This window comes from Vombatus ursinus, unplaced genomic scaffold, assembly GCF_900497805.2.
Source record: "Vombatus ursinus unplaced genomic scaffold, bare-nosed wombat genome assembly UNPS02014802.1, whole genome shotgun sequence".
NCBI classification, from domain to species: Eukaryota; Metazoa; Chordata; class Mammalia; order Diprotodontia; family Vombatidae; genus Vombatus; species Vombatus ursinus.
The window spans coordinates 23252173-23274148 of record NW_020954580.1 but is presented as its reverse complement, the minus strand read 5'-3'; the positions used below and the strand labels follow the sequence as shown (position 1 = coordinate 23274148).

The 21976-nt window shown below is 39.4% G+C and overlaps 1 protein-coding gene across 1 annotated transcript in view; it reads right to left on the bottom strand.

Moving 5' to 3' along the window:
- Positions 1-2646, bottom strand: part of ICA1L (islet cell autoantigen 1 like) — a 42537-nt gene extending 39891 nt beyond the window's left edge. Inside the window, exon 1 of the mRNA XM_027873795.1 lies at positions 2485-2646. Within this exon, the coding sequence (XP_027729596.1) occupies positions 2485-2646 (162 nt within the window). The remainder of the gene's footprint in view (positions 1-2484) is intronic.
- Positions 2647-21976: the final 19330 nt, after the last annotated feature.

Genomic DNA, 21976 nt, shown 5'->3' with positions numbered 1-21976 from the left:
AACCAGGAGAATGTTGTACACAGTAACAGCCACATTGAGTGATGACTGACTTTGATAGACTTAACCCCTCTCAGCAATACAAGGATCTAAGATATCTCCAAAAGCCTCATGATGGAAAATGCTATCCACATCCAAAGAAAGAACTATGGAGTTTGACTATTTTTTTCTTCTGTTGTGTTTTGTTTCCTCTTTCTGGTGGTTCCTCCTATTAGTTCTAAATCTTACTTACAACATCACTAATGTGAAAATATGTTTAATAGGAATGTATATGTATAGCCTATATTAGATTGCATACCATTTTGGGGAGGGAGGTAGGGAGGGAGGGGGAGAAAAATTTAAAACTCAAAAGCTTATGGAAGTAATTGTTGATAAATTAAAATAAATTAATAAAAAAAATTTAAAAAAGAAAATATTTCACAAATGGACATTTTCTTTGAAGCATTATGTCAATTGTCCTTCATCATACCTGAGTTCTAGTTTTACTTCCTAGAGTAACAGACACACGAAAATAGGCAGTTGAGTTTTCCTTCTCCCAACATAAAGCCTCTAAGCACTACAATAGCAACTTCACTCAAATCACACTTAATTTCATCAAATCTTAATAAACAAAAAATATACAAGTATGCATAGAAAAAATTTAGTTGCAGCTGAGCTTCCCTTCAAGGCATAGCTGACGAGTATTTCAGGAAAACAAATTGATTTTAATAAGCAAAAATTAGGGAGATAATAATGCTGCAAAAATTTTACAACATATTGCAATATCAACTATAAGTGACTTCAGCATTATCTTCTATTTACTACTTTTCACATCACTAATTTCCTTTATAACTATGAGTTACTATATTAGGCTGCAGAGGATGTGCATATAAAATTGAAATACAAGCGTGCACTCTTTTTTGTAGTTGTCTACAAAAATCTTTTATTTCACTCTGTGTGGACGACCATAGGTTTTACAGAGAAACTCATACTGAAAAAGTAACACACTTTGGGTTTTATAAAGCTGGGTTTAATAAAGCTCTCATTACTATAGTAGTTACTAAATCTCCTGCTTTGATTATCAGAGATAATTATAGTTAATAGTATTTATTTGTTCATGGCTATTATGAATCAATGTTACTATTATGTAGAATCCTTTGAAATTCAGTTTCTCTGTTCTTCTGATGCTTGATTTTGATTACTTGTTTAAAAAAAGAATTAACAAAATAATTGCTATCTGGATGGAAGTAAAACAATCAATAAAATAGTCAATTTTTCATCAGAACCAAAAATATGAATTGTTTTTGGAACCTACAACTACACTTACAGTGACAATTTTAAAAGATATAGTTTGATCTTAAAACAAACAAACAAACAAACATTATAGGTAGAAAAGAGAGTTCTTGGACAGCTGCTAAATAGTACCCAACCAGTCTAGAATTAGATGAAGGTTCAATTTATGATACAGAAACGTACTTCCCTTCTCTCAGAAGATAGGTTGGGATTATGGATAGAGTGTTGCATGTGTTGTCAGAAGCAGATGTTATGTTGGTTGGTTTTGCTTAATTTTTTTCTATGTTAAAAGGGGGGATTTCGTGGGTTAGTACAACAGAAAATTACATAAAAACACAAAAGCATCAATAAAACTTTTAAAAAACTAGCAGCTAGACACAATTCAGTTATAGAAAAGGACCCTTCCCCCAAAAATTATACTTTTGTGGGAACAAAGTTGAAAATTAAAAGACATCAAATAAAAGTTCCCATATCTTTTTTACCTTCCCTATTCTACTCAAAGTATGTTTTATTTCACACACACATTAAAAGCTCAATAATTCAGACTCTACCAATTCCTCAGTCATTGTGGCCTGAATTGAAGTTTACATTTAGGAATATGAAGAAAATGCTAAGAAAATTAATACTAAAAAAAACTTTTCAGGAATCATAATTGACCTACTTATTAAAAGAAACTGTTTCAAGGATTTTTATTTATTAATGATTTTTATTGCAAATGGTGCTGATTATAAACAAGTTATCAACTTATCAACATCCAGTAAGTATACTGTTTGGAAATACTTTTTAACAGTCAATTTAAATTATTACAAACCCCTAAAAGTAATAAACATTTCTTTAAAAGAATATTCTATAATTCAAATTTGTCATTAATTTAGTTCCAGTTAGGGATTTATGTAAAGTACAGAGAACTTAGGTTTACAGGTTTAATGATAGACATATTTGTCATTCCATGATTATTATTGTCTTTACTTGCCAATTCACAAGAGAATGTGGCATCTGTTTGAAACAAAACATTTTTAAAAATTAAGAAATCCTTACTGAGATACACAATGATCTCCCACACATCAAGAATATAACTTAACAGAAAAGTCTCAGTTACTTCTGATATGACAGATTCACACTATAAGATTACACACCCTACCTCAGGGTCCACTTGTTTCAAGTTGCCTACTAACTAGTTCTATGCTTTTGCATTCATGGAATTCTTATATTTACCTCTAGTTTGGCATCCAGCTCTGCATCAGATGCTACTACGTGCTCATCCTCTTTTTTTCCTGTTGCTTTGATTAGGACCTGTTTGGTTTTCCAGTATTTCTTTTGCATTCTGCTGACTACTGACTGGTCATCTTCTGATTTAGGGGTCCCAAAGGAATCCATGAAGTGACTATGAAAAAAAGATCAGTATTAAACTTTGGAATAATAAATATTAACCCTTACTGATCAACTGAAGGCAGTTTCTTTAAAATGATAAATCAAGAAGTTAAAGATATTAACTAAACCATTATTACCTTTTAAAAATGTATGTTCTGATCACTGATGAGAAATTGGACAAGAATTGAAAACAGGCTAAAATGTAAATAGAACTGATATAATCAAGTACTTGCACACCAGGTGATAATATACTGTAAGAGGAACAATAGGAATAAGTTGATAGAGAACCAGCCTTAGAATTGGAAAACCTTGAGTTCAAGTCTGACCTATAACATATATTGGTTTTATTACCTTGGCCAAGTCACTTAACCTCTCACTGTTTCAGGCAACTATACAAGATTATAAATTGCCAAAGAGTTACTGATCTTCATTGGTAGAGGGAGTTTCTTCACCAAGAGTTGTTTCAAGGAATCAGGAGTTTCATTCATCAATGAAATCATAAATCCAGACCAAAAAAAAATTACAAATATTTACATAGTTCATTATTTATTATGGGAATACAAGTTTTTCCTCCCTTTACTTGGTCAAAATTTCATTTTTTATTGAATTGATTTTTTCCCCTTTACTTGAAAAAATTAATTCAATGATACCATTTTAAATGGTGTCACTGAATCTTTGAAAATTTGGCCAATCATAAGGATTTGCAAAATGAATGGGGGCTCTATGATAATGTTTACTAGGATATACTGTTATATATAACATAATATATAACATAATGTTTATTAGTATTTAGAGTAACTATGAGGTGAATTAGTTGCCAAAAGCATTTCAGTCAGTTGGCTAGCATTAAATGCTTACTTTGCTCTTTTCCAGGGGGAGCCAGAATAAAGAATCAATTCAGTCAAATCAAATTAAGTATTCAATAACAAAAATGAAACTGAACAATGACCAGCTAGGTGGCACAGTGGAAAGGGCACCACCCCTGGAGTCAGGAAGACCTAAGTTCAAATCCAGCCTCAGACACATAACATTCTGTGTGGCTCTGGGCAAGTCACTTAACCCCAACTGCCTCACATTGAGAGAGAGACAGAGAGAGAGAGAGAGAGAGAGAGAATGTCAGAGAAATCTATGAAGACTTGATTGAAATGATATAGAGTGCAATAAGCAGAACCAGAAGAACAGTTTATACAATGACAAAACTATAAAGAAAAGTAATTTTGAAAGACTTAAGAACACTAATTAATACAATGACCAACCACAGCTCTGGGGGACCTTTGATGAAATATGTTACCCACTCTCTAAAAGGAGGTTAATAGATTTAAGGAGTAGAGGGAGATATACATTTTTGGATATGACCTCAGCATGGATTTGTTTTGCTTGAGTATATTTATTTGTTAAAAGGACTGGGTTTCTCCCCCAATTTTTATAGGAAGGAGGTAGTAGCAGGGAGAGGGAAGTAATAATGATGATGATGATGATGATGAAGGCCATTGTAACATTTAAAAATACACAATGATTTGGAGGGGATCAAATGGTATGGAAAAGGGATTCACAGTTTCATATACAATCCCATTTTTATAATCAACTTTGTATGCAGAAATGCTCGGTTTTTTTAGTTAAGTTGAGAATTTAAGAGTTTTAAGAGAAATCTTATCTCTGACATAGCCTGGTGATGCTTCACCAGTTTCTTCATTTCCCAAGGATTTTTTTTTTGCAACCAAAAACAAGGTTTATTGAAGATTCGCCATATTAGCTAGACTCTTACGGAGTCTGAACATGGGTAAGCAGTGGTTAGATTATAAGAATCTAAGCAGTGGCTACATTTTAAGAATCTGAGCAGTAGCTAGATTATAAGAATCTAAGCATCTTTTGTGTGTGTGTGTGTGTGTGTGTTTTATTTTTAGGCAATTGGGGTTAAGTGACTTGCCCAAGGTCACACAGCTAGTAAGTGTCAAGTGTTTGGTCGGAGGCCGCATTTGAACTCAGGTCTTCCTGACTTCAGGGCCAGTGCTCTATCCACTGCGCCACCTAGCTGCCCCTTGAATCTAAGCATCTTAATGGAGACAAGATGGACCTCATATACAGAAAGACTGTGGAAGGGATCTAGGAGTGGCCAAGTAGTTTGGGGTGACTGGAGGAGGGGTCTAAGGAGATCTGGATGGAAGTGGCCAGTAAGCTGGGGTAAACAGAACTCCTGGGACCTGGACCTCGTGGCCAAGGAGAATGGAGAAGGGTGGTCCCAAGGATTCTAAGGCAGTGATTAGTGAGGAGAAAAACTGTTATCTGTTATCTCTGCTTCCATATTGAAGCTTTGGGATCTCTGAACATTACAACTGGTAGAGGAGGAAAAGAGAGAGGCAAGGAGGGGGAGCCTGCCTCATGAAGTAGCTGACCTTGCATATTTAATAATCCCTACTTAGAGACTGGGGCCTACTCTTACGTCCTTGGCAGTGTGGGACAATCCTTATCTGTGTAATCCCAGAGCTGTGGTAGCAAACAGCAACAAAGAAAAGAATGAAGATGTCATTAAGTCTGACAACACTTTGTATTTCTTAACGTCTTCAAGCAGCGTTAAGTGGTAGTGAAAATGCCAGCTGATCTATGCTACAGTTGTACAGTACACAAGTTAACATTTATGTAGGGCTTGTGTTCCATACTTCATATATTGTGCTGTTTTGATTCTATAAGATGGATCAGCTGGCCAAAAAAAAAAAAAAAGATTGGAACATGTTTCTACTGCATCTTCTCTACCACTTAACACTGCTGGAAGAAGTCAAAAAATGCTGAGTCCACTACAAATTCATGCTATTTAAACCTCAACTGAACCCTAGCTGCTACAAAGCAATCCTTTTATTCATCTCTGATTAGTTTGCTTTCACATTTTCCACAGCACATTTCTCCTCTCTCTGTTAGCATACTTACCTCCTATTTTACCGAGAAAAGCGGAAACCATTCATCATGAGTTACCTCACCTCATTACCTCTATAACTAAAAACTCTCTAAGTCATCCTCCATACTCTTTGTTTCAGTCTTAATGAATAAGATGATTCTTCTTTTTTCCAAGGCTAAACCTTCTCCTTGAGCCTTCCACCTCACCATCCCTCCTCTCTTTCAGGAGTGTGTTCCATCAATCATTCCTCCTCCATTTTATCTCTAATCTTTTCCTATCTCCAATCTCACAGAATAACAGAATTTCAGAGTTGAAGGGACCTCCAAAATCATTTAGTCCAACTCATCTTCATATGGCACAGACTCAAGGTCCTTAACCATCCTAGCTGCCTTCCTCTAGATATTCTCCAGCTTATCAAAGTCTTTCTTAAGCTTTTGTGACCGGAACTGAACAAAATATTCAAGATATGGTCTGACCAGGACATTTTACCATCACCACCTTATTCTTGGAAGCTATAACTTTTTAAATTAGACCAAAAATCACATTTCCTTTTTTGGTCACCACATCCCATTACTATCTCATATTGACCTTACAGTCCACAAAAATCCCCAGATTTTTTTCAGACCAACTATCTAATCATACCTCCCACATACTGTACTTGTTAAGTGGATTTATTAACCAAAATGTAAGACTATATTTAATCCTAATAACTTTCATCTTATTAGATTCAACCTAGCTTATCAAGACCTTTATGAATCCTGATTCTGTCATACATTATGTGTCTATCCTGCTCAGCTTTGTGTCATCTGAAAATCTGGTAAGCACGCTCTCTATTCCTTTATTCAAGTCATTGACAAAACATGTTAAATAGCACAGGGCCAACCAAGCACAGATCCCTGAAACACTCAACCAAATACCTCCTGCTAAGCTGACGCTGAACATTCACAATAACTCTTTGAATTCAGTCATTCAACCAGTTCTAAAACTATATCACTCTATAACCATCTGGTTCACATTTAGACATACTTTCCACAAGAGTAGTGAGATTTCACCAAATACTTTACTAAAATCTAGGTAAAACACATCTACAATACTCTGCTGATCTAGATATTTTTGTCCATTGCAAGCTTGATAGCCATCAACAAAATATATCAAAAGGACAGAAAAAGAAGATTGCATAAATCTATCAAGTATAGTTTGGGTTTTGTTTTAAGTACACATCAACTTTCAACTCCACCATCTTAGTTCTGCCAATCCCAAAGTAACTCTCCTAAGGTTCAGATTTGACCATGTTATTCCCTTGCTCAACAACTTTCACTAGTTCCCTATTGCTTTCAGAAATTACTAAAAACCCCTTGGATTCTCACTTAAATACCTCCACGATCTAATTCCAACCTTCCTTTCCCCCCGTCATACGTTCTACATTTCAGCCAAAGTGGACCAGGAGCTGTTCCCTGAAATATGCTTATCATCTGCTTCTATGCATTCACACAGGCATACCCTCCCAGCTTGAAAGTACTTCTTTCTCATTTCTAGCCTTTTAGGATCCCCACTTTTATTCAAGCCTCTGTTTAGATGCCATCTCTTCCATAAAGCCTTCTTTGATTTCCCCAGTTAAAAATCTTCTGTCTAATCTCAAATAGTCTTTGGTCACTTTCTCTGAATCTCTTCTTTGCTCCCATATCAGTTCCCACCACAACAGTCAATAGTCAAACACTTGTTAGGCACCTACTATATGCCAGGCACTGTGCTAAGCACTGGAGAAACAAATACAAAAAGAGAAAGGCAGTCCCTACCCTCAAGGAGCTTACAATCTAATGGGTAAAGACAAAACACAAAAGCAAGTTGAAAAGCAAGGGAGCAGTCAGTCAGGAGCCCCATAATACAGCCAGGTGAGAAATGAGGAGATGCCTGATCTGAGCTCTTTTCTTAAAAGGAGGTTTGGAGTTCATGGTCCTACTCTCCAAACTAAGAGGTGGTGATAAGGTAGAGTACCAAGGCTGATAAGATCTTACAGGATGATGAATGAGTTTTCTGGGGTATGGTGAAATTAGAGAAGGCCCAAAGGAGCGCAACCAGGTGAAGAAAGAAAGTGGTGCTGGATGGAAAAAGGTCCTGGAAAGGCAGAAAAGAATGAGTTCAAGGACTCAGGCAAAGGCATTAGTCCTAGTAACTAGCAGGAATATTTCTTCTGTGTTCAGTTAGATGAAGAGAGAATGGGAGGGTGCTGAGAAGAGGAAGAGGGAACTGAAGGAGTTCATGTTGGATTCCTCAGTGTTCCCAGTGAAGTAAAAAGCTACATCAACTTCTAGAATGCCTTAATAATGATGATACAAAACTGGAATTATTTATAATCAGAACAACCTTTGCAGGGGATGATGTTCTATCTCTTATGAGGAAAATAATGATAAATGAGACTTCATTATTCCATCTTTGACTGACTTTTAGTGCTGTAGTTATCTACTTTCACCATTAGATGGTGATGAAGGACCAAATTTATTATCCTGGATAATTTTTCCGAAATTGAAAGACAGAGGTAGATCAAAGTGGGGAAAAGTGGGAATTGCCTGTATATTAACTTGAAAAAAGTCTCCAATTCTTTACTATTTATACATTTTTAACACTTTATCTTCCTTACTTCTTATTATACTATAATCTCTTTAAGAATGGGGTCTCACATCTATCTTTGTACTTCCAATGACCAGTAGAATGAATGACATTGGAGGTACAGTTCCAATGCCAGCAAACTCTATGTTCAGCTTCAATGTTAGGATGAAATAAGGTATTTACAAGTCCCTGAACAATCACCACAAGGAAGTTTACTTTTCCCTAACACAACAAGGATATGTTTAATTGTTTTCAGTCATGGCTGACTCTTCATGAGCCCATTGTTGAGATTTTCTTGGCAAAGATACTGGAACAGTTTGCCATTTCCCTTCTCCAACTCATTTTACAGATGAGGGAACTGAGGCAAACAGGGTTAAGTGACTTGCCCAGGGTCAGACACCTAGTAAGTGTCTGATACCACATCTGAACTCAAGTCTTCTTGACTGGGCCCAGGACTCTATCCACTGTACTATATAGCTGCCCTTGCTACAAGGACAGAGTAGTGCTTAGTCAACTAGTATTTATTAAGTTTCTACAATGGGCCAGGCACTGTGCTAAGGGCTGGGGATATAAAGAAAGGCAAAAGACAGTCCCTACTCTCAAGGATTTCACAGCCTAATGGGGAAGGCAATATGGAATCAACTACGTACAAACAAGATGCATACAAGATAAACTGTGAGTAATCTCAGATGGAAGGCACTGAGATAAAGGAAAGTAGGACTTTAGCTGGGACTTGAAGGAAGGCAGGGAAGCCAGGAGGCAGAGATTAGGAGGAAAAGCATTTCAGGCATAGGGGCCAGCCAGGGAAAACGTTTGGAGCTGGAAGCTGGAGTGACAGGTTGAGAAACGGCCAGGAGGCCAGTGTTGCTGGATCACAGTGGAGAAGAATTAGGTGTAGGAAGACTGGAAAGATAGGAAGGGGCTAGGTTATGAAGAACTTTAAAAGCTAGAGGATTTTATATTTGATCCTTGAGGTAAAAGGGAGCCATTGGAGTTAATGAATAGAGGACTGATAGGGTCAGATTTTAATTTTAGGAATTTCAATTTTGACAAATGAGTGGAGGATGGACTGGAGTAAGGAGAGACCAACCATCTCTACTCATCTCTACTCCCTCTCCCTCTCATCTCTACTGGAATTTCCATATGGAAATGCAGAGTAAGTTTCCTTCCATGAACTTCTGAAATTCTCCAAGTCTAAGGAGACTAGATCTCATAAGGCTGGGACCTTTGATGCCCCAGATGACCAGGAAGCTTCATCAGGGAAACTGGGACCAATATGGTCTTAGACCAGCTTTGTCTTCTTTCAGGTAAAGCCTTCCCATGTTCGAGGTAGAGGGAATGAAGCTGTGTCAAGGAAATGTTGGTCCTATGACAAGTGTTTTGTAGAGAGATGTTTAAAAATCTTTACTGAATTGAATAGAATTATGAATACTGTAACCATTAGCCAGTATCCCCAAGGACTCTGAGATCACATGGACCACATTCAATCCTAGGGGCTGACACCAAAGGGTCAGTTTTTCTTTCTTTGGCTTAATTGCCCTCACCTAGTGTTATTCCAGGAAAATTCCTAAACAAAGCTTAGGCATAGGTTTTATTTGGGAATAAATTTGGGAAAATGTGGATAAGAGTGCCCCTGCACAAGCACTTGATGTACAATATGGGTACTGGATATGGAACAGCCTTTATTTTACAAAAAAAAAATGCCTAAAATACTAAGAAGTCATGAAGGCCAATGAATACAGAAAAACACAACACTAAAACAGTCTATTAGCTACACTCCACCCTCAGAAGGGAATCAAACTGGTGGCTATTACCTGGGGAACAACCTTCTGTCATTCTGTTGCCTTCCCTTTTCCAGAGTCCTACACAATCTCCCCAAGACTCATGAAGCCACTCTGTGGTTAAGACTCCCTCTGCTAAAGGTTCGTGTACTTTAGGGGATAAACTAGCAATTCACTGTCTTTGATCTTCAAGCAGCATACCATAGGACTATCTGGACTGTCTTCTTTTTCCATGGGACATGATGCATCTGGAAATATTGTCTCTCTGTGATCCATTTCTTTTGCTTTTAAATTCAATAACTCTTGAACTTGGGATTTCCCATAAGGCATTTTCCAAAGCTGGTGCTTCCCAAGGGTTTGTGTGAGAGAGAATGAGAGAGGAGAGAAAACTTAGGGGAAAAGATGTTTCTCTAGTTTCTAAAATGGAGTAGGGGCTCAGAACTAATGAAATAATTAATGAGAATGTGAATTTCTCTTAATGTATGAAGAATTATTGGAATATACCTCTTGACTGCCTTGGAACCTGCAGAGAGAATTAATAAAGGAATTAGTCAGTAGCAATTAAAAAGGGGTAAGGGTTGGTGTGTGCTTGTCAGCTAGTTTAGTGCACCACAAAGCCCACCCAACCCTATCTGAAAACTTCCTGACAATTAGAGGTATCCAACAGGGTAATGGGTTCCCTCAGGAGGTAGTGACCTTCTGCAGAGGCTAGATAACCATATGTCAAGTATATAATAGTAGGGAGTTCCTTTTAGGTATAAGTTCAACTAGCTGGCCACTGAGCTCTCTTTCAATTCTGAAATCCTATGACTAATTCTGTGAGAAATGAAAAAGAAGTCTTGAAAGGTAAACTACAGCCAAATTTAAGGAGTCAAGGGGCAACAAGGAAAGGATATGAACAGGGCTGCAGCACACTCTACCAACCAGGAAAAGGAAGGGATACAAATCACCAAACCCTGGATATGACACATACTTCAGGGTACAGCAAGAGAAGGGAGGGTATCATCAATCATCCTTAATTTGACTTCAAAAGCTTTCCACAACCCCTTCCAGGCAATGAACGAGATGTCTAAGCAGCTAGGTGGTGACAGAATGGTTACAGTGGGCCTGGAATCAGGGAGATCTGAGTTCTAATCACCTCAGACACTTAACTAGCTGTGTGACGATGACCTCACTTTCCTCGATTGTAAAATAGGGATAATAATAACATCCACCTCCCAGGGTTGTTGTGAGAATCAAATGAAATATTTGTAAAGTGCTTAGCACTGTGCTTGCATATAGTAGGTGCTTAATAAATGCTTGTTCCCTCTCCCCTTCCTACCTTGAATATTTAAACATCATCATACCAGGGCAGCTCAATAACGGCTGGATTTTAGAGGAAAGGTGAGTTGTTGTTTGTTTTTTCATTCAGTAATATCTGATTGGTTCCCTGTATTTGACGTGATGGGTAGGGAGACAGCAGAAAATGGTCAGGAGCAGCCCATCCCCTGCACAATCATGAGACATGGAAATTTTTAAAAGCAGTAGATTCAAGGGGGTACAGAGGCAGCGTGTGTCTAGAGCTGAGACAGCCTGTCACAAACCTAGGTCCCCAGACAGAGAGTTTTGAGGAAAAGCCACACTCATTCTGATATACCCCTTTTTAAACATACGTACCCTTTCTATTATAAATACTTCAATAGAAAATTGGATCTGTGATCTCACTAAAACTAAACTGGCCTTCATGATTTTCTCCATTCGTGACTGTACCTCCTACCTCTCTCTCCCACCTGTCCCCTGTGGCAACCATCTCTGTCTGGCAGCTCACTCCACAGTCCCTTCAGCAATCCACTCCAGTGCTGCCGCTTTCAAGAGGTCTCTCCTGGTTCTCCCACTCTCATCACTGAGCACTGTTTTGAAATACGGCCTTTGTTTACCCATGAATATGATATATCCCACAGCAGGACCAAAGTTCTGAGAGAAAGTACTAGCTTACTTCCGTATTTGCATTTCCACGGCCTAGCAGAGTGCCTGGCACATAACAGACACTTAGGAAATGCTTGTTTTGTGACTGCTGATCTATCTGCCGTGTCTGTCAGAGATAAACATATGCTGATGAATGAACACCATGGGTTGTCAATCCAACCACATTTCATAGTCTGGAGAACAGGCACTCTATTGCCTATCGTTTATTCCATCACACTTGGTTTTCACTATGCGGGCAATTAGGGGAAAACTCTTTTCACAATCATGAATATTATTTAGGAGACTGCATTGTTCTAAGATTTGAAGCAATCAGTACAAAATCATTTGCAAATAGGAGCATTTGGAAAATCTCACCAGTGGGAATTTCTCTTTAATTTGGATTATATCAGATCCCCACCATGACACTGGTGAATACCTTTTGTGAACATTATCCCCTTGTTTTATGCCTCTATTGATGATGATTATCAAGGGATCCAAGTTATCTCTGTTGTTACATCATTCAAAGCATCTTGGATGATTCTGACAAATATAAAAGAAATACCTGGTTGGAGGCAAGCATCATTACCTCTCATCTTTACTATTACAATAGCTTCCTAATTGGTCTCCCTGTTTCTAATCTCTTTTCCAGAATATCCCAATAGCTTTAAGATAAAATACAAACTCTTCAGCTTAGAATTTAAAGCCTTTCAAAATTTATGAATGTGAATCAAGAAATGATGACTAACAATTTAGAGAAACATGGGAGTACTTATATGAACTGACACAGAATGAAGTAAGTAGAACCAGGAAAATATACACAATGACTACATCAACATAAAGGGAAAGAACAATAAACCAAAACTGAACATTGTTTAATTAAAATAACCATGCTTGACCCGTGAGAGGAGTTAAAAAATACACCTTCTTCCTTTCATTGCAGAAGCGGATGACTATAGGTATAGAATATTGCATCTATTGTCAGGAAGGAGAGAGCCCTGATAACCGGGAGAAATTATGAAAAGCTTTCCATAGAACTGTCCAGCACCTAAGCTTGAAGGACTGCTCAAGATTCTAGAAGGGAATTCTAAAAGGTAAGAGAGTGTGCATACAAGCCCAAAGGAGGGGAACAGAATACGATCCACTGACCCCTCCCGTTCCCCCCGGGTCCAGATCTCCAATCTGTTCTTTTAGGCTCAGTGGTAGTCCTAGGCATAACTATCCATCTTCTTGAGAACTTCAGTAACCAACCAGCTCTGAAGTAGGGAATGTGGGCTTGGGAGTGGGGGGAAAGAGGGTACATACCAATCTGAAAATGTTCACCACCAATCAAATTTATCATCCTACCTCCTAATTACAGCCTTCAAAGAAGGCAGTGAGGTGGGGAGAGATGATTTGCAGTTTGGGGAGGACTCTAAATTATAGCAAATGCCATGAAAGGCTGGGCTGGCAAAATCACCTCTGTGAAAGCACAGACTCTGAATCCTGTGCCACATAAGTGGCCGTGTAGGTGGGAGACAAGGATTATTGGGGAGGACAACAATAGTCCCTTTGGGGACTAATAGATTGGAGCCAGATTGTGAAAGGCTTAAATGCCAGGCAAAGGAATTTATGTTTTATCCTAAAGTAAAAGGGAGGCACTAAAGATTCTTGAGCAAGATACTGATAGGCCTGTGCTTTTTAGCAATATCATGTGAAAGATGTGTGATTTGGGGGCAGCTAAGTGGCACAGTGGATAGAGCACTGACCCTGAAGTCAAGAGGACCTGAGTTCAAATGCAGTTTCAGACCAAACACTTGATACTCACTAGCTGTGTGACCCTGGGCAAGTCACTTAACCCCAATTGCCAAAAAGAAAAGAAAAGAAAAATGTGTGGTTTGGAGATAGAATAGATCAGGGACTGAATGATAGCTGAGACTAGACACCAGGGCAGGAAGTACCATGGCAGGAGGAAATTCCAGGGGATGCCTGAAGTAGTGCCAGGTGCGAGAACAGGTGCCATTGGGCAGGTCAGTTGCTCAGTATCCAGTTCTGAGTTACAGATCCTGGGCAGAGGGGAGTACTAGTTGAATAGTAAATAGTAGCTGTGTGGTTCTGATAGCAGGTACAGAGGAGGGATTCAGATCTAGACTCCAGACCAGGATGAACCCTGCAGGAGAATAAGGACGGCAGGAGTCCCAGACCAAAGGGGAGCCTGCAGTTAAGTCACAATGAAGCTGCAGAGCCTCCGAGGGGGCTCACTTACAACCTGGGACAAGTCAACAGACCCAATTCTAGGTCAGGAACTTGGGGAGCTCAGACCAGGAGGGCAATGAGCAAACTTCACCCAGGATCACAGCACTTTCGGTGCAATGAAACTTATAGGCTCCTAACTGTAGCTGTGAAAGCAGCTGAGGGGCAATTGAGGACAGGAGCTCAAGATAGATAAAAACCCTGCAGGGGCAGCTAGGTGGCGCAATGAATAGAGCTCTGGCCTTGGAGTCAGGAGGACCTGAGTTCAAATCCAGCCTCAGATACTTGACACTTACTAGCTGGTGACTCTGATCAAGTCACTTAACCCCGATTGCCTCACAAAACAAACAAACAAACAAAAAAACCCCACAGGACTGTTCAGAACTCAGCTTTGACATAAAGTCCAAAGTCAAAAAGTAGGCTTTTTGAGCAAACAAAAAAAGAATCCCACCATAAAAAGCTATAATGGTGACAGGGAATCTCAAGACACAAGCCCAGAAGAGAACAATGCAATAAAGAAAAATGTAGTGTGGACATAAATCCAAATAGAATTCCTGGAAGAATTAAAATGAGAGTTGTCTTTTTGAAAATTATTTTAAAAACCAAATGAGAGTGATGGAAAAAAGATATGAAAAGAGAATTAACAACTTGGTACAAAAGGTACAAAACAAAGAAAATAAGTCCCTGAAAATTAGAATTGACCAAATACAAGTTAATGACTCCATCAGACATCAAGAATTATTAAACCAAGTCAAAATAATTTTTAAAAAAGAAAGAAAATATTAAGTATATCACAGCAAAAACAACTGACATAAAAGAGGAATAACTTAACAATCACTGGGTACCTGATAGCCATTATCACAAAAGAGTCTAGTCATAATATTTCAAGAAATCTTAAAAGACAACTGCTGAAATCTCTTAGAACTAGAGGCCAAAGTGGAAAGAGAAAAAAATCAACACCTAAAAGAAACCTCAAAATGAAAACTCCCAGAAATATGATAGCCAAAATTCAGAGGTGCCGGGTCAAAAAAAAAAAAATACTGAAAGCAGCCAGAAAGAAAGAATTTAAGTACCAAGGAGTCACAGCTGGGATCACATACAATTTAGAAGCAATTGAGAGTGGAGGACTCACAACATGATATTCCAGAATGCAAAAGGTCTAGGGAGTACAACTAAGAATAGCTGATCCAGCAAAAATAAGCATAATCTTACATGAGGGGGTGGAGAGGTGGGGGCAGATTTTTAATGTAATAGAGGCCTTCCAAGCATTCCAGAAGAAAAGACCAGAGCTAAATAGAAAATCTGGCATACAAATAGGAATCAAGAGAAGCCTGAAAAGGTAAACATGAGCGTGCAATCATAAGGAACTAAACAAAAATAAACTGTGTATATTCTTATATAAGAGGATGATATATGTAGCCCCTTAGAACTCTGCCATAATCAAGGGTCATACACAGATGGCCTATGACTGATTCTGTATGTCTTGGTGATCTTAGAAGAAAAGAAAGGGTGGGGAAGAGAAATAAAGTAGGAGAGGGAGAAGGGAAAGAAAGAATGGGAAAAGTAATCTCTAATAAATGAAGCGTGCAAATAGAAGTCTAACACCAAGGAGGAGTAAGGGGAAGCAGTTAACACTTGATTGAAAATAGATTAAGAGAGGGATTAGTCAGAAACAAAATAATCTCAAAGAGGGGGCAAGGCAAAAGGAAAGAAAAGTTTAAGAACATAGGATGGAGGAAAACATACAGCTAGCAATTACAACTGGGAATGTAATATACTCCCTCATAAAATGGAAGAGGACAACAAGATTGGCTAGGAAATCAGAATCCAACAATACGTTAAATACAAGAAATGAACTTGAAACAGGAAAAGAACACATAGAGTTAAAATAAGGGGATGAAGTAGAATCTGTTATGCTTCAGCTAAAATTTTGGGGGGAAAAGGCAGGGGTAACAATCACAATCTCAGATAAAGCAAAAACAAAAACAGACCTAATTAAAAAAGATAAATGAGGAAACTACATTTTGCTAAAAGGTACCAGAGATCAACACTAAACATACATTCACCAAATGGCATAGCATCTAAATTCTTTTTTTTTTTTTTTTTCGGTTAGGCAATAGGGGTTAAGTGACTTGCCCAGGGTCACAAAGCTAGTAAGTGTTATGTGTCTGAGGCTGGATTTGAACTCAGGTCCTCCTGACTCCAGGGCTAGTGCTCTATCCACTGCACCACCTAGCTGCCCCCTCCATCTAAATTCTTAAAGAAAAGTAAAATGAGTTACATGGAAGAATAGACACCAAAATTCCAATAGTAGAGGACCTCAATTTGTCTTAGTCAGGCCTAGACAGATTTAAACAAAAAAAAAAATAAGAAAGAAAGAAAGAAAGAAAGAAATGAAGGACCTGAATAGAATTTTAGAAAAGTCAGATACTATAGACCTATAGAGAACATTGAATGGGAATAAAGAATATACCTAGCAAGAAAAAATGTTCTGCATGTTACCAATTTTATTTGGTGTACTACATTTTATGGACTTTTTCCATGGTTACTGTGTTGGAAAAGTGCATATTATCAAAAATAATGTTTTGTTTTAAATTACTGTATGCAGAGAAGTGTATCTTCTGCAATCTCAAGAGAAAGATTACGTTTTCTGGTGTTTGCAGGAACTTAACCCCCTATTTCCCATAGGTTCAGTGTATCAACATTCATGTTTTTTACCTTTGCACTGTTTTCTAGAAACATTAACACTATTAAAGTTGCTCAGGATTGACTATATTAACATTAGGTACTTTCTACTGCATTTTTATTTTTGTTAAATATTTCCCAGTTACATTTTAATCTGACTTGGTCACAATTGAGAGTGTCATGAATGAGTGGCCCACAAGAAATGACGAAGGGGATGCTTTCAGAAAAACCTAAGATTTGTATGAACTGATGCAAAGTAATATGAACAGAATCAGAACAATTTATAATAATAATAATACTGGAAAGAAAAACAACTCTGAAAGACTTAGGAATTATGATTAACATAATGGAAACAACCACTGTTTGTGAGGATTTATGATGAAACATGCTATCTACCTCCAGATAGAGAAGTGATGGACTGAGAGTATAAATTGAAGTATTTTTTTTTAGACATGACTAAGATAGGAATTTGTTTTGCTTGACTAAACATATTTGTAATGGGTTTTGTTTCTCTTGCTTTCTCAATGAGTAGGGAAGGGGAAAGTAGGTGGGAGAGAATTCAGAACTGAAAATAAGACAAAATTGAGTTTTAAAAATAGAGACTGTTGCTAATCTTGGTGAGACCAATTTCAGTTGAGAGTGAGATCAAAGGTCATATGTAAGGAGTTAAAAAATGAGTGGAAAGAGAGAAAATGAAGAAAATCAATGTAATTAGCTTTTTTCAGGAGTTTCCCAGTGCTGCAAAGGAAGGAGAGTCATGGGATGACAGCTTAAGGGGATGGTAAGGTCAAGTAAAAGTTTTTAAGGATGAGGGAGATTTATGTGACTAACTAAGATAGTATTGTAAAAAGAAGAAAAGACCAGTTCTTCTCCACGATATTCCACAAAAATCTAGAAAACGCACTAGATGAAATCGTGATAGTGAAATCCAAGAGAAAAAATTTAGTGATTCATTTTTCTAGCCCAGGTCAGTACCAAGGAACAGACAGAGATTTGTGGACATTAGGGATGGGATCTAGCCAGCATCTGAGCCTTCTACCTCAGGACCTGAACTAGGTGCTGGACCTATAGTTTTTCAACATAGAGGATGAAGACAATAAAATGATAAGACATTATTAGAAATAACTGAAATGGACATTTTTAATGAACACATTGCATTCCAAAAGTATGCAAACATTTATAGTCCTGTAGCTGTTCGATAGGGCAAGAGTTCCCAGATCTAGTACAAAGGGGCCTGACCTTGTACAGGAAGTAGAAACCGATTCCGGTGGACAGTTCTGATGCTCGTACCACAAAGCTGAGTCAAAAATCCAGCGAGGAGCAGTTAGGTGGCACATTGGATGGAGCACCGGCCCTGAAGTCAGGAGGACCTGAGTTCAAATCTGGCCTCCGACATTTGACATCTACTAGCTGTGTGACCCTGGGCAAGTTACTTAACCCCAACTGTCTTACCTAATAAAAAAAAAAATACATAAGTAGGGGCAGCTAGGTGATGCAGTGGATAGAGCACTAACCTTGGAGTCAGGAGGACCTGAGTTCAAATCCAGCCTCAGACACGTGATACTGACTAGCTGCGTGACCCTGGGCAAGTCATTTAACCCCAATTGCCTCACAACCCATCTCCCTGCCCCCAAAAAAAGTGTTCAAAAAATCCAGTGAGGACTGAAGAGAGGACCTGTGCCTAGGGGTGTCAAAAGGTCACAAGGACCTGTGCCTGGGGTGGCAATTCAGGGCAAGGAGTGGTCATGAGTCCTAGGCTGGGTACTGAGTGAGAAGCAAGTAGAGAAGCGAGCATGTTTTAAAGTTTGTAAAGCACTTTCATATGTTATCTCATTTGATCCTCACAACAGTCCTACAAGGTAGGTACTATTTTTATTCCCAATTTACAGATTAGTAAACTGAGGTTGAAAGAGGTTAAGTGACTTGCCCAGGGTCACACAGTGTCTGAGGCAGGATTCAAACTCAGGTCTCTCTATACTCTACTGTGTCATGTAGGTGTTGTATTTATTAAATTTCTATTTATGCTGTATATTTTTATATGTTCTTGTTATCTTTTCCATTAGAATATAAGATCATTGCAAGTATGGATTCTTTTATTTTTTGTACTAGAATCTCCAACATGTAGCACAGTGCCTGACACAGTACATGCACTCAATAAATACTTGTTGATTCAATGACTGATTATTTTTTCCACAATCTAAGCCAAAAGATCATCTCTGTTGCCCTCAGTTCCAATTATTAGTGCTTTCTAACTTTCATCTATCACTGACAAAAATAACATGGTTTTTCTTTTTTTTTTTTTTTTTTTTAGTGAGGCAATTGGGGTTAAGTGACCTGCCCAAGCTCACACAGCTAGTAAGTGTCAACTGTTTGGTCTGAGGCCAAATTTGAACTCAGGTCCTCCTGACTTCAGAGCCTGTGCTCTATCCACTGCGCCACCTAGCTGACCCTTTCTTTTCCTTTCAATTTCAAGTTTACAATTCTTGCCATTTGGAGTAGATAATCTTGAAGGTCTAAATTTCTTTGATGCCTTAACTCCTCTATAAATTCCTTACCAGGCTGTACTCTGGACTTCTCCATCATGCCCCAGAAACTTCTTCATCCTGGAATATCACCCCAGCTCTGGAATTCACACCTCAGTAACATCCTCTGGCCTGGTAGCCCCTCCCTGTGGCTGGATGACTTCTCCCAAGCCAGCCACCTCTCCTTCCCTTTTTTTCTTCTCTCCATTTTCAGCATGTGATGTCTCCCCCATTAGAATAAAAGCTCTTTGAGGGCAGGACTGTCTTTCCTTTTGCTTGCATTTGTATTCCCAGCACTTAACTTGGTGCCTGGCACACAGTTATCATTATTATTATTATTTTTATTAAGTGCTTGTTGTCTGACTCTAGTAATTATGTTTTAGAATCAAAAAGCAATATTTCAGTATTTCCTTTATAGGAACACAAATGATCATTTTGCACAATCAACTGAATACACTAATTAAAGGAAGATTGAAAGAAAAATGTAAATAATCCTCTTAGTTGAAATTCACTGGGATTCACATAACGAAAAACAGTAATATAACTGGATCATCAGAACTGCTAAATATATTATTATAATGACAATAGTGATAATAAATAACTCATAGTACAGAATTGGTCACTTGTAGACTCTCTATAAACATTAATCATGATGATCATATGAGTAATTAAGTCATCTCTTGCTAGGAATATTCTCCTTCTTTCCCTTGGTTTCCTTGGTTCCCTGGCATCCTTCAAGACACAACTCAAATCCCACCTTCTGCAAGAGGCCTTTCCCAGTTTCCCCTACTGCTGATGCTTGTCCTCTAAGATTATCTTCCATTTAAAATGCGTATGTATCTTGTGTGTGCAAAGTTGTTTATGTGCCGTCTCTTCCATTATAATGTGGTTTCCTTAGGGGCAGGGACGATGTATTTTTCTCTGTATCCTTAGATCTTAATTGGAGTCTATGTTGACTCCAATATAGTGATGTCATTGTGGTCCTCTTGGAGAAGGAAGGACAACAGCCAACAGTTCTTTCTTAGTACAGTGCCTGGCACATATAAGTGGTAACAACTAAATGACCTAATTTTACAGTATGCATTATATACATATCTACAGATACACGTATATCTATGCATACACGTATATACCCCCTATATATATATATATCACAACAATATATATATATCAGCAGATACAAAACCTAATTTCCAATAAAAAGCATTCTAGGTAGACTTGTGTGTCCTATTTACTGTAACTCAGGAGTTCTTAACCTAGTGAAGCCTGGCTGACTTCATCAAAATGATGATTTTAATTTATTTTATAATAAATTAGGACTACGAAGGGAACCAATTATGTTGACATACAGTTACCACCGAAATATTTTTAAAAACAGATTCGGGCATCACAGATGTAGAGCCTTTGCTCTAATTACGGCATAAACAGATCTCAGTTTTCAGGTATCCTAATGGTGATAGAACACCAGGGAAATTCCCACTCCCTCTACTGGCAAAACTGTAGCATCTTGCCTGTGTCCAGGTACCCTGTGTGATTTTTTTTTTTTTTTGGTACTTCTTCCCCCCTCACCGCACCTTTATTTTCTTCTGAGAAAGAACTGGGTATTTTGACAGCTAGCACCCTCTGTATCCCTGAACAGAGGAGCCCCAAGGGTCACGGTCAGAAAAGGGCCAAATACCAGCAGGGAGGGGTAAAAGAAGCCCCCACACTGGGAGTCCTGCACACTTGGCAGATGCCAATTTCTTCGCTGCCCTGGGAAATCAGACTCTCTTTTAGGTTCCTGTTGGCCCTGATCCTCCTCTCACTTAGGGTCCAAGGAAGAGGAGGATTCCAAAGCGATAGACAGAAAAATAGATAGAGATAGGTAATATGTATAGATAGATGACAGGCACTGGTGATGGGAAGAGATGGATCCGTGATAAAGGTAGATGGGAAGAGTTGATACGTAGGTACAGACAGATGATGGACATGGAGATGGATGGATGTAGAGATGAACAGGATATGAACAGGACATAGACAGATGGATAGGTGCGGAACCCCGGGGGAGGTGCAGCGTTAAACACGGTCTTGCTGGCTTCGTGATCTCCCCCTCCCCCTCCCCTTAATTAATCGCCGCCCCCGAAGGAACTGAGCCACCCCCACCCCCTACCCCAACAAATAAACGCCAACCCTAGCGCTGCGGGTGGGCTCGGGTGGGGATGCCTTCTTCTCCCCAGGGGTCCGAAGGCCTCCCCATCGGGCCGGGGACCTGCGCTCCCGGGGCTTCTCAGGTGTGTGCTGGGGGGGCTCCCCCGCCTCGGGCCTCCTCAGTCCCGCAGTTTCCATGGTAACCCTGCGGCCCGGGCGCTTCAGCCGCTGGGGCCTCGGACTGGAGGCCCGGCCTGGCCCCGGGGCGGGGAGCGCGCACCTGCGTGGGCCGCCCCAGGTGGGTGGGGGGAGCTCCGCGGTCTGTCGGCCTGCGGGCCGGGCACTCACCGAGACGCCGAAGCCGGCAGCCCCCGGCCAGATCCTCCTCCGCAGCCGCCGCCGCCTCAGGTGGCGCTCCGTCCCGCCAGCAGGTACGTGCCGTCCCTGTCACCGCAGCCGAGACGGCGCCCGGGCCGCTCCCCGCAGCCAATCCCCCAGCCCCGGTGCGGCGCCTCCCGCGGCGAGCTTAGACTGCGGCCGCGGCAGATTCA